This window comes from Arachis ipaensis, chromosome B10, assembly GCF_000816755.2.
Source record: "Arachis ipaensis cultivar K30076 chromosome B10, Araip1.1, whole genome shotgun sequence".
Lineage (NCBI taxonomy): Eukaryota > Viridiplantae > Streptophyta > Magnoliopsida > Fabales > Fabaceae > Arachis > Arachis ipaensis.
Window position 1 is genome coordinate 118,591,152 of NC_029794.2, and position 12,347 is coordinate 118,603,498.

General features: G+C 33.4%; 1 protein-coding gene and 1 long non-coding RNA gene across 2 annotated transcripts in view; both read left to right on the top strand.

Moving 5' to 3' along the window:
• Nucleotides 1-1,610, top strand: part of LOC107623812 (BURP domain protein RD22) — a 10,583-nt gene extending 8,973 nt beyond the window's left edge. The window contains exons 2-3 of the mRNA XM_016326188.2: nt 503-892; nt 1,079-1,610. Coding sequence (XP_016181674.2) covers nt 503-892; nt 1,079-1,500 — 812 coding nt within the window. The 3' untranslated portion in view covers nt 1,501-1,610. The remainder of the gene's footprint in view (nt 1-502; nt 893-1,078) is intronic.
• Nucleotides 1-11,546, top strand: part of LOC110268533 — a 24,498-nt gene extending 12,952 nt beyond the window's left edge. Inside the window, exon 3 of the long non-coding RNA XR_002356619.1 lies at nt 11,506-11,546. This is a non-coding gene — a long non-coding RNA (uncharacterized LOC110268533). The remainder of the gene's footprint in view (nt 1-11,505) is intronic.

A 12,347-nucleotide genomic window follows, 5' to 3' on the forward strand; every position in this document is an offset into this window, starting at 1 on the left:
TATATTCTTTTTATAGTATAAAAGATAATAAAAATATTATGGAAAAGTATAGGAAGATAATAAGAATGTGAATAATGGATATGTCAAATGTTCAATTCAATAGGTATGCAGATGATTATGTTGATCTTTAGTTAAATAGTTATTCTTTTTTATTCGATTTACTTATGCACAGTTAATAATTATTAGATTTCAATTTAGTTATCTTAATATTAGGGTTTAGGAAGTAATTTAGGTAAAATATTTTTTTTACTTTATTGAGTCAATTCTAAAATCTATTATTCAAAAAAATTATTGTCTACCTAACAAAATCAAAATATTATTTATACATTAAAATACTAATTTTTAAATAAAGAGAAGTACACGCAAACGTTCGATATTTTTATCTCCTCTTATTTTTTATAATCGTTTTTAATATAAAAAAGAAAACGTTTTACGCATAAGTAAATAAAGCATATATATAAGATCCGAATAATAAGTAATAAGCGTGTTACTTGTGAGTCAGGGAAGCATGGTGGTACAAATGTGAATGTAGGGGGAGGAAGAGGAGTATCAGTGAACACAGGCCATGGCCATAAGGGGAAGCCTGTGTATGTTGGAGTTGGACCAAATTCTCCATTTATTTACCGCTATGCTGCTTCTGAGACCCAGTTGCATGATGACCCCAACGTCGCACTCTTCTTCTTACAAAAGGATTTGCATCCCGGAACCAAATTCAACCTCCACTTTACCAAGACCACCGACGATGCCGCCGCCTTCTTGCCCCGCCAAGTGGCAGACTCGCTACCCTTTTCATCCAACAAAGTGGAAGATGTTTTCAGCAAGCTCTCCGTGGATCCTCAATCAGATGAAGCTAATGCCATCAAGAACACCATCAAGGAATGTGAGGAGCCAGGTAAAACATGTTTCCATTAAACGGCTATTTCAAATTTAAAATTATTTCAAAATTATGATTCTATAGTATATAGTAATTTGAATTTGAATTTTAATAAACTAAATTTGAATTTCAATTTAAAAAATTCAAATTCCAATTTATATATTCTAATGTTATTATATATTTATTTTATCATTATGTTACCAGGGATTAAAGGCGAAGAGAAGTATTGTGCAACTTCGTTAGAATCTATGGTAGATTTTAGCACTTCAAAACTTGGAAAAAATATTGATGTAGTGTCCACCGAAATAAGCAAAGAAACAAAGCTGCAGAGTTATAACGTTGCACCGGGTGTAAAGAAGATAAACCATGAAAACAAAGCTGTTGTGTGCCACAAACAAAATTACCCTTATGCTCTGTTTTATTGCCACAAAACAGAAACTACTATGGCTTTTAAGGTGCCTTTGGAGGGTGCTGATGGAAGCAGAGTTAAAGCCGCCGCCGTCTGCCACACCGATACCTCTGGATGGAACCCCAAGCATTTGGCTTTTCAAGTGCTGAAAGTTAAGCCTGGAACACCAGTGTGCCACTTCCTTCCTGAGGATCATGTTGTCTGGGTTTCCAAGTAAATGTGCCATTTAATTTGTGTAAGCTTATGAATAATAACTAGTATCATATTACCGGTGTAACATTTGCTATAGAACTTGATTTGAATGCTTTTTTTTTTTTTTGTGGAATTCGTATAGTAGTTATCTGCATAAAAATGTTTTTACGTAAAAATGATAGTTAAGATGATATTAACACGTTGTAATTTTAATAGTTATTGGCTATCATTTTTACACATAAAAATATTTTTATGTAAATAGCTACCATTACATATATATAATCTTGCTAGTGTTTTGTGTGGTTTTCTTGCACATTACCTAGCTTATTATTATGTAGAATTTAGATATGATATATGATATATCATCGTATGTATTTTATGAATATTTATACTTCATATTAGATGATATATTAATTATTGTGGCTTCATCATTATTGTTCTCCTACAGATATGCATGGAAAACTGTTATTAAAAAATCTCGTGTAAATTTGGCTGTGTATTCTCCTGAAAAAAAAATACACACACACGCACGCTCACAACTCACAAGTATTAAAAGTGATTTATTTCTTGATTCAAAATTCCATTATAAATCAAATAATATTCAATCCAATCCAATTTACTTTAAATAGTTTTAATTCTGATAGGTTTTTTCATTCAGTTGGCTTTAAATACTCCTTTGTTTTTGCAATAATAGATCAATAGTAGGAGTTAGGATATAACTTCACCTAATATCTTAAACTCTCTACTACCAATTGTTCAACCCTGCTTTTCCTAATGTAATATAATTATGGTTGAATTGCTCTTAGTTAACTATAATTGCATCTTGATAACTCAAGTGCAACGACCCTCCTAATTAGATTAATCAGGTTAATGCTTAACTCTAATTTAAATCTAAATTATTAGTGATAAATAACTAGAATTTATAAGACCACATAATAAGCATGCACATCCTCGACAGCCTATACTTTAACTTATGGCAATTATTTGTTTAACTTATTATTCTAATAGATTTATTTGCATTCATCAATTAGAAACATGAATTAATTCTTAGGCTACGTTCATGGCTCCTAAAAAGAAATCATTAACAAATAAAATAATTGCATAATTTATTAAATTTAATAAATAAAAGAAAAACTAAAGTTTAATAGAATAATTCAAAAGGATCAATCTATCCTAACAACCTAAAACAAACTTAGCAAGGAAGAGAGAAATAAGAACACAATAGAATTTATGATGAGAGTAAAAGTTGAAAATGTAAAACACCCCAATCCTCTATTTATAGGAAACAAAAATCATATGCTTTCCCTCTAAGTTATTTTTATCATATCTTTCAACTCAAATATTCTTTCATTTTTTTTAGATCTTATTTTCTAAATCTTTTCTAGTTTTAATTTTACATCCCTACAAAACTTGATAAAAATGAATCTATCTTCAATCATCATAAGAAACAATTAATCAAAATCTTTTATCTTTCTCTTGAAATTAAATTATACATATGAAACTATTCAAAATAAATGAAAATAGATATCATTTTTATATTATTAAATAATATTATGCATTAATTAAAATATATTTTATAATAAATAATGCAATTATCTATCTATTATTCTTCAAGATAGATAAAATATGTAAGTGATGGATCTTCATTTTAACTATCACTTGAAGATTACATTAATCAATACAATAAAAGTATGTGAATTTACCAATTCAAGAGATTAAAAGTGTTTCTGCCATTAGAAGTAACCCTTACGCATTGTGTTATCTAGTAATGCCATAACCCTAAATTCTACTTGTCGACACTTCCCTATAGCGTCACCATTGCCAACATTATTTTAATATGCCACATTATTTTTAAAATTAAGAAGGTGTGTGCTATATATGTGCTATGATACTTGAGCTTTATTATTTCAGCCCGCTAGAACTACAGAGAAAGCGACACGTGAACACTGGACGAGTACAATTCGGGTTCTGTGAGCTTCAATTTAGCTGAAGATATTACTGTGGGTTAGGTGTTAAGCATGGTTTTTGTAATAATTTTATTTTTGGTATTGTAATACAATTATTATTACTTGTAGGGAGTAAACTTTGGACCATTAGTTAGTTGGGCTGGACCATCACATGTATTGGTCTTTAATTTTTTTTTTGAATATATATCTAAATAAAACTTTAAAAAAATTTTCGAATATTTTTTTTAAAAAATTTTATTAAATTGAGATATCTGAAACTTTACAAAAATAAGACATATAAATTTCTACCTTAATAAGATTTATTATTTTTATTTGGACAAATAAATTCTCAAAAATATGACGAAAAGACTTATAGATCTTTTATAAAGTTCAGAGACTTCGATGCAATAATTTTTTTTGTGTGCGCGAAAAATTGTCAAAGCATACATAGCATATAACATAGTTTGGGTAAAGTCAGTTAAAAATATTGTTAAGAGTTATTTAAAAAAACTATTATGATTAATTAGTAGTTATAGATATTTTGAGCAAGATTCAAGGCTCTTGTGTGTGTATATATATATATATATATCAGGTCCTTGTACTGGTGTAATATAATGCTTTTATTAGAATCATATGAAAAATATTATTCAAGAAACAAGAATTCTCTCCCTACGTTTTCTGTTCTTTTATTTGTTGTCGTTAATCACTTTCAGTTCTTAATTTCTTCTTCTCAAGAAATCACAACATGGTATCAAGAGTCTAATCTAGATCCATACATGTTTTAAACTTAAATCCATGTAAAGTGATCATGGACGAATTTTTGTCAAAGTCTTTTACTATTTTTTTCACTGAACATGGCATTTATTATCGTTTATCATGTCTTTATACTCATTAACAAGGTAGTGTTGAGAGAAAATATAGATACATCACTGAAACAGGATTATCCTTCTTGTTACGACATCTATGTCTCTTAAATTCTAGGATTTTGCTTTTGTTATAGCTGTATACCTTGTAAATAGATTGTCTACATTAATTTTATATTTCAAAAGTCCATATGAAATGTTATTTAATAAGAAACATGATTATGAATTTTTTTTGAGAATTTTTGGATGTGCTTGTTATCCTTTACTTAGACCTTACAACAAAAGAAAATTTGACTATAAATGTCTCTCAAAAGATGAAAAGATATATTTAGCAAGAAATGTAACTTTTGATGAATCTATTTTTTCTTATAACTCTCTATTTACAACATCTTCTTCTCCTAGTACCTCTCTTCAGTCTTAGATGAAATCTAATACTTCAGTCTTACCTTTACCTTCAATATCTAAAATTCCAAAAATTTCTAGCAATTCTCATACTATTCACATCCCTTATCCTGAACCAGAATCTCTTAGAAAAACTATTCCTCTTCACCACAATGATATTGTCCCTAATCCTAAGCTCCACTCTGATCCAATTACTAGCCAATCCACCAACACACCTTTATCCCCTAACCTTGACTCTTCTACGTCCAAAAAGCTTAGAAAAAATCATAGAAAGCAAATCAACTCATCCAAATTTAGAAACTATTGACCAACACAACTCTAAACTACCAAACCAATCTAACTTGATCCTAATTTCTGGTATAGAAATTAGGTTTTCTCACCAACATCCTCTCCTCCTCATACCTCTATCAATATACATCCTATGACCACACGTACTAAAATAGGAACACTCAAGTCTAGAACTTTTTTAGCCACATCATCCACTCCAAACACTGACCTGCTGTATCATACACCAAAAAATGTCCAACAAGCCTTGAGTTGTCTTTATTAGAAGAAAACAATGAACAATAAGTTTTCAACACTTCAAAGATGCTAAACGTAAACTCTAGTTAATTCTTCTCCTCATGCAACCATAGTTGGTTGTAAATGGGTCTTTGCTATCAAGAAAAAATCCAATGAAAAAATTCTTAGTTACAAGGCTCGCCTTGTGGCGAAGGAATTTCACCAAATTAAAGTAGACTATGAAGAGATCTACAGTCCTGTGGTGTGTCCAACCACAATTAGAATCATAATCACTGTTGCTCTCATCCAAGGATAGGACATGAGACAATTTGATTTTAACAACGCTTTCTTGAATGGAAAACTTCATACATAGTTATCAGCACCGAACCGGCAATCGACCCGGCCAGGTCACTGGAATAATTAATTTAAAAAAATTAAATATAAAATAAAAAATAAATTAAATTAATATGAACACTATTCATTAGAATAAAAAGATAAAAAATATCTTAAGTTACTAATTAGGATATGTCTAAAGAAAATTCTAAGGTGCTGAGGGAAAGATTCTTCAACACCTGCAGATTGCACGTGTCATGGATGGGTGTATTCTGCATGGCTCAGTAGAAGCAGGAAGGAGCAGGTACAGGTCCCCAATGACAGATGATGAAGGTGACACTTGATATTAATTAGTTGATCTAATTAAAGTGATCAAAATTTTAATTGAGTATTTGCGTAGTGAGCCACACGCAGGGTTTTAAATGGAGTGGTGTGGACCTAAATTTTTTGCTTGATAGGTTTTGGATCGTAACCTTTATTATTCTGAATGGAGTGTGGTAGTTAGATGTTGATTTTGAGGTTTGAGTTGGATTTGAAGAAAGTTGGCTGGACTAGTGGTGGTAGGCCCAAAAGTGTACTTGGGCTATGTTAAGAAAGTAGTTATGGAATACAAAAAAATAAATAAATAAAAGAAAAGTTGTGATGGAAGTTGCATGAAAGAGTATAGAGATAAAGAACGTTGCATGAAGGAAAGAATGAAGTAGTATTTGGCCGTCACACTGGGAAAAAAAAAGAAGTATGTGGCTGTCTTGAATATTATTAATTTCATGTGTTATAATATTATTAATTTAAAACACTATTTAGAGTTATACTTATAACATATTCAATTTGTTAGATATTTTGTATAGTTTTCATGTATTATTATTCCTTTAATAAAATGTTTTTTGTTCAAAATGTAATTTATTTTAACTAATCCATAATTTTATTTCTATGTTCATGTTTTCGTTGGTTTTTTAAGATATTGTTGAGATTTGCTATGTCATTGTAGGTTATTTAAAATTTGATGTTGGGACTGGTTATATATTTTCAATTTTGTTAATTTACAAAACCGCAAATCCAATCCAATCCAAACCGCTCAAAATTGGATTGGATTGGATTGAAATTTTTTTAAAAAAAATATCCAATCCAAACCGCACCACAAGTAAAATAAGTGTTCGGATCGGATGAGTTTTCGACTCAAAATTGGTTCAAACCGCACCGCCAAAACCGCTAGTTGCTGGTGGTGAAATGACAAGGTTATCATGTTAGTTCTTGTCTCCGATTTGTGTACCCTCGTTCTGTCAACCCTGTCGTAGTGTTTACGTTCCCTCAAGCCTTCCTTGTTACAAAAAAACCTATACCTAACCAAATTTCCCTCACAGTCTTTTCCGGAGTCACCCTTTCGCACCCCGAATCCATGCAGTTTTCGAAACCCCCGATAGAACTCATATGCATTATCAACGCTGACCTATACCTTCTTCAGGAAGTCATCCACACTCATTCCAACGAGGTCTTCCAACTCCAAACATTCATCCTCGTACGCATCACTTTCACTCCCTCCACAATCAGCATCCTCCTCGCTCAGAGTCACCTCCATTGAAATACTCTACCTAATTAATTATTATATACCTCAAGGAATTTCCCACACAATGAAAATTGAACACAACACACAGGCTTACGACAAAAACAAAACATCACTAAGCAATCAATCACCTCTTCCAAATATAACCTTAGTACAAAACAAAATAACTTTCACTATAAACATTGATGACAAAATTGATTTCTGAAACATCAAAAAAAGTTTTGACAAGGTTCAAAATTTGAGCATTTGTGACAACAATTTTGACTCCTGAAACAAAACAAAAAACAACATAACAACATCCAGAGTTTGAGCACCCAATTATTCTAATTTCACATGCAATCAACTTACTAAGTTTCTAAAACCTAGAAATTATAAAGCCATCCAGTGACATGGTTAAAGCACTTCATCAAACATGTTGAGTGTAGTAAAATTAAAACAAAATAAGAGAATTCAAAGCTTAACATCAATGTGATACAGAAGAGAACATAACTACAGTATACTTTAATTCAATCTATTGAAAAAAAACCAACCTACTACTAAATCAAAAACTTACTTATTGTAATAGAAATCAGAAGTTGCAGAGTTTGAACCAGAGTATTCCTCTTGTTTGGGTGTATTGTGTGGTGGCGGGCATTGGGAAACTCACCTAGGTGACAAAAGAGAGTAGTTTGACGGCCAGGTGGAGCGCTCAGTTAGGTCCCAGCATTGGCAGGCGAGAGGCGTCGCTTCCGGACGACCAGGAATGCGAACTCGAACTGTGAAAAGCGACTGAACGTGAACGGCGAACGCCGGGTGAACGTCAGTAGCGAAGAACAGGCACAAAGACGACCTTTGAATGAAGACGCGAATGTGAACGGCAAAAAGATGCCGGCTAAAGCGCGACTGAGAAGACAACGACGACGGAGGCCGAGCTGGAAGTAGCAGCTGTGATCGGTGACTACGAAGACAAGTTGAAGACTTCGATCATGAGGGAAGCTACATAGATAGATGGCCGGCGAACTTTGATCTCGACGTAAGCTACGGCTAGGATTTCAATTTGGTACTAATTTGCTTTGCTTCATACAGGGGGGTTGGGGTGACTTCACAAGTGACGAAGGGTGTGGGGGGTGCTGATTGGTTGGGTTCTCTTTTTTTTTTTGGGTATGAAATTCCCCCCAGGCCCATTCAATTTTTTCACCTAACTGAGGCCCGAACATAAAAAACAAAAAAACAATTATATTACATTATATTTAATTTCCAATTAATTAACTTACTGTTACTTCTTAATCTATTTGTTAACAACTTCGATTCCAGCACTCCTACTGAATTGTGGGACCTTCTGCTGCACCAGCTGCCTTCGACTGCAACACCTGCAGAAGCAATGAATGGTTTAACGAGACACGTGTTCCCACCATGTTGATACATGCAAGATCCACACCTGCTGAAGAATCTTTTTTTCAGCACAGTAGTAGCTCCCTATGTCTAATAGTTAGTAATATATTTATAAAAAGATACAATATAATACAAAGAAAAAACTTGTCCTAGTGGTTTGTGGGCTCCTTTATAACTTGAATGACTCAAGTTTGAACCCTAGCGCCTAGCATATACTCTAAATTTTTGAAATTTTAGTGATGCGCGTGCTGACATCAGCGGATCAATTGGTCCAGTTCAATTCTCGCTTTAGACCGAATTTGACCAAATTTTCCAAATTTGACAAGTTCGTTTGCTTGTTCGGTTAAAATGTTAACCCGGATCAGTTTAGGAACATTGCACCGTTTGTTAAAAATATGCCTCAAACTGTCACATTTACGTTAATCTATATTGATGATATTCTGATTTACAGGTTCAAGCTCTTTAGAAATTGAGTCCATTATTACTAACCCGAATATGATTTTTCCATTAAAGGACTTAAGAAGGTTTTATTATTTTCTGGGTTTAGAGGTAGATTTTGTGCATCATGACAAGGTGTGTCTCACTTAAAGTAAGTATACACAGGAACTTTTAGCTCGATTACATCTGGAACAATCTAAACCCATTCGCATCTTTAGTTATTTTTCTTGTTTTTAATCCTTATTTTCGTAGGATTAATTATAGTTTTATCTTCTAATCTTATTACTTTTTAGTATCTCTTGCTACTAAGATGTTTGCTCAGTATTTTCAAGAAAATACAGTTAAAAATAAATCAAATCAAGGAACAAAACGAAGGATGATCAAAGGAGCAACACACAAAAACTGTGACAAGAGCAGAAGGTGTGCGTATGCATACTAAGGTGCACACCCACACATCAGAGAGTGTGTTTCATTGCATGCGTAGGCATGTGCGCACCAGCCCCAAAATTTGCCTAGTGTGCATACACACACTAAGGTACATACACCCAAGATCAAAATCTTGCACACAGTGTGCCATGCTGGTACAGGGTGTGCCACGCTTAAAGGAAAGAAATTCAGGGCGTGTTATAAGCCCCAAGACATGCCATGCTCAAGAAGAATATGACCTAAGCATTCCACAAGACAGTAGGACGTGCCATGTCCTCCAAGAAAATTTGTCATCGTATGTGTACGCGCACGCTTATATGTACGCACAAATCCGTTTCTCAGTTAGGGGTGCCACGTGCATAGAAGGACGGACCACGCCCCAACTCAAAGCTCAAGAAGGTGTGCTACACAGTGAAGCCAGGATGCCATGCCCTAATCACAAGCTACCTCCCAGTGATTAATCCCTAAAGGCCCGGTTTTAGAGATTCGAATTCAAATTGAAGATTTGAGAAGATTCTTTAATCAAATTAGCTTTCTGTTTTGAATTTCAGGATTTAAATTTATTAGAGATTATCTTAATTACTATGATTACGATAAAAGTAGGTTTTAAATTTTAAATAAGAAGCAACCTAGGTATAAATAAGTGAATTATATTCACAAGTAAAAGGAGCGACGGAGGACACTCCACTTTTGATTTTACAGCAAGCATGAGTCACTAATCCTCTATCAAAGGGTTATAAGCTCTATTTGTGTTTCAATGGTTTATTAATCTAAGTTTTCTTTTAATTTAAAGCTTTGAATTAATTTGTTTATGATTGAGTATTCTGTTCTTCATCAATAAAGGATTAGTAGCATCGACAGGGGTGCTAATCCTGTCTTAGATTTGTTTTCTGATTCGATAGAACTGATTTTCAAATCGTGCTTGAAAACTCTTTCACATAGCTTTTTAAATCAACTTGACGTAGGGGATTTTGTAAGCGTGCGGCAACACATGATTTTTTATTACCCTAGTTTAGGATACCTGACATATAATCCAGATTAGGACAATTCTCGAAAATTATGTTTTCTTTTTAAGAAATTGAATCAGATTTTTTAACTTAACCTTTTTAATTTGTCGATCGACCAAGACATTGGCGGTTGGTTAATTAAAGAGAAACCGAGGAGTTGAGACATCGAAAATTAGTTACTTTAGATTCGTCGTGAACAGAGATTTGCAAACTTTAGAACTAAGTTGATAAGTTTTAATTCTCCTGAGAACATGAACATCTTTTAAACCCTAGACATTCACTCATATTAATTTCTCTCAATTCAACACTCACTTCCTCTTTCGAAGCATTCAGCACTCAAGCGAACTCAATTTCAAGCCTTCTACTTTTCAACAAGTCTCAACAATTCTCCAATCCATGTTTTATTGATCTAATTAGTAATTTGATTCGATATTTGCGTGCTTAATCCTTTAATACTCATGAAAACGATATCCACTCACTGTGGTATTACTTGAACGATCCGATACACTTGCTAATATTCAAGAGCTTCTATTTTCGCTCATTAAAGACCAAGACCAAGACGAAGACAAATTAAACTAAACCAGTTCTACGTAAAGTCAAATGAAGCAACAATTTCGTGCTTTATAAACCGATAACAATACCAAACAAAAACCAAGACAAACTGAATCTAAAACAGTGTGATCTTTCCTTTCTAGTTTATGCCTATTCACTCATAGACTTTTTCAAATAATCTCTCATATAATCATAAACCTTTTCTCTATACTAGGAAGACCCAAACAAAAATAAATATATCAAGATGAAGAAGAAAACACTCAATGTGCTATCTTTTGTTTTATGAATATTTCTCCTTGAGAGTCTTAAAACCTGATTCTTCTTCTTATACCATAAACTTAGCTTTTTGTTAGCAGTTGCAACAAATCAATATTCATAAAGACTTGATACTTTTCTTTCTTTGGCAGTGTCACAAGTTTCTATATTATCTTCATATCTTGCTCTTCATAGTTGATTATTTCCAAACATAATCACACTAGCCATTGATATTGATGAGCGGATAATTTATACGCTTTTTGGCATTGTTTTTAGTATATTTTTAGTATATTTTAGTTAGTTTTTATTAGTTTTTAAATAAAAATCACTTTTCTGGGCTTTACTATGAGTTTGTGTATTTTTCTGTGATTTCAGGTATTTTCTGGCTGAAATTGAGGGACCTGAGCAAAAATCTGATTCAGAGGCTGAAAAAGGACTGCAGATGCTGTTGGATTCTGACATCCCTGCACTCAAAGAGGATTTTCTGGAGCTACAGAAGCTCAATTGGTGCGCTCTCAATTGCGTTGGAAAGTAGACATTCTGGGCTTTCCAGCAATATATAATAGTCCATACTTTGCCTGAGATTTGATGGCCCAAACAGGCATTCCAAGTCAGCTCAAGAATTCTGGCGTTTAACTCCAGAACTGGCACAAAAGCTGGAGTTAAACGCCCAAACTGGCATAAAAGCTAGTGTTTAACTCCAAGAAATGTCTCTACACATGAAAACTTCAATGCTCAGCCCAAGCACATACCAAGTGGGCCCCGGAAGTGGAATTTTACAATAAACACCCTAGCTTGCTCATTTTCTGTAACCCTAGGTCACTAGTTTACTATAAATACTACTTTCAGTGATTTATATTGTACCTCATGACACTTTACACGTTTTTTGTTGTGTTCTCTACGGCATGAGTTTCTAAACCCCATTGTTGGAGGTGAGGAGCTCTGCTGTTCTTCATGAATTAATGCAATTACTACTGTTTTCCATTCTATTACGCTTGCTTCTATTCTAAGATATTCATTCGCACTTCAACTTGATGAATGTGATGATCCGTGACACTCATCATCATTCTCACCTATGAACGCGTGCCTGACAACCACCTCCGTTCTACCTTAGATTGAATGCATATCTCTTAGCCTCATGATTCAAATCAGAGTCTTCGTGATATAAGCTAGAATCATTGGCGGTCATTCTTGAGATTCGGAACGTCTAAACCTTG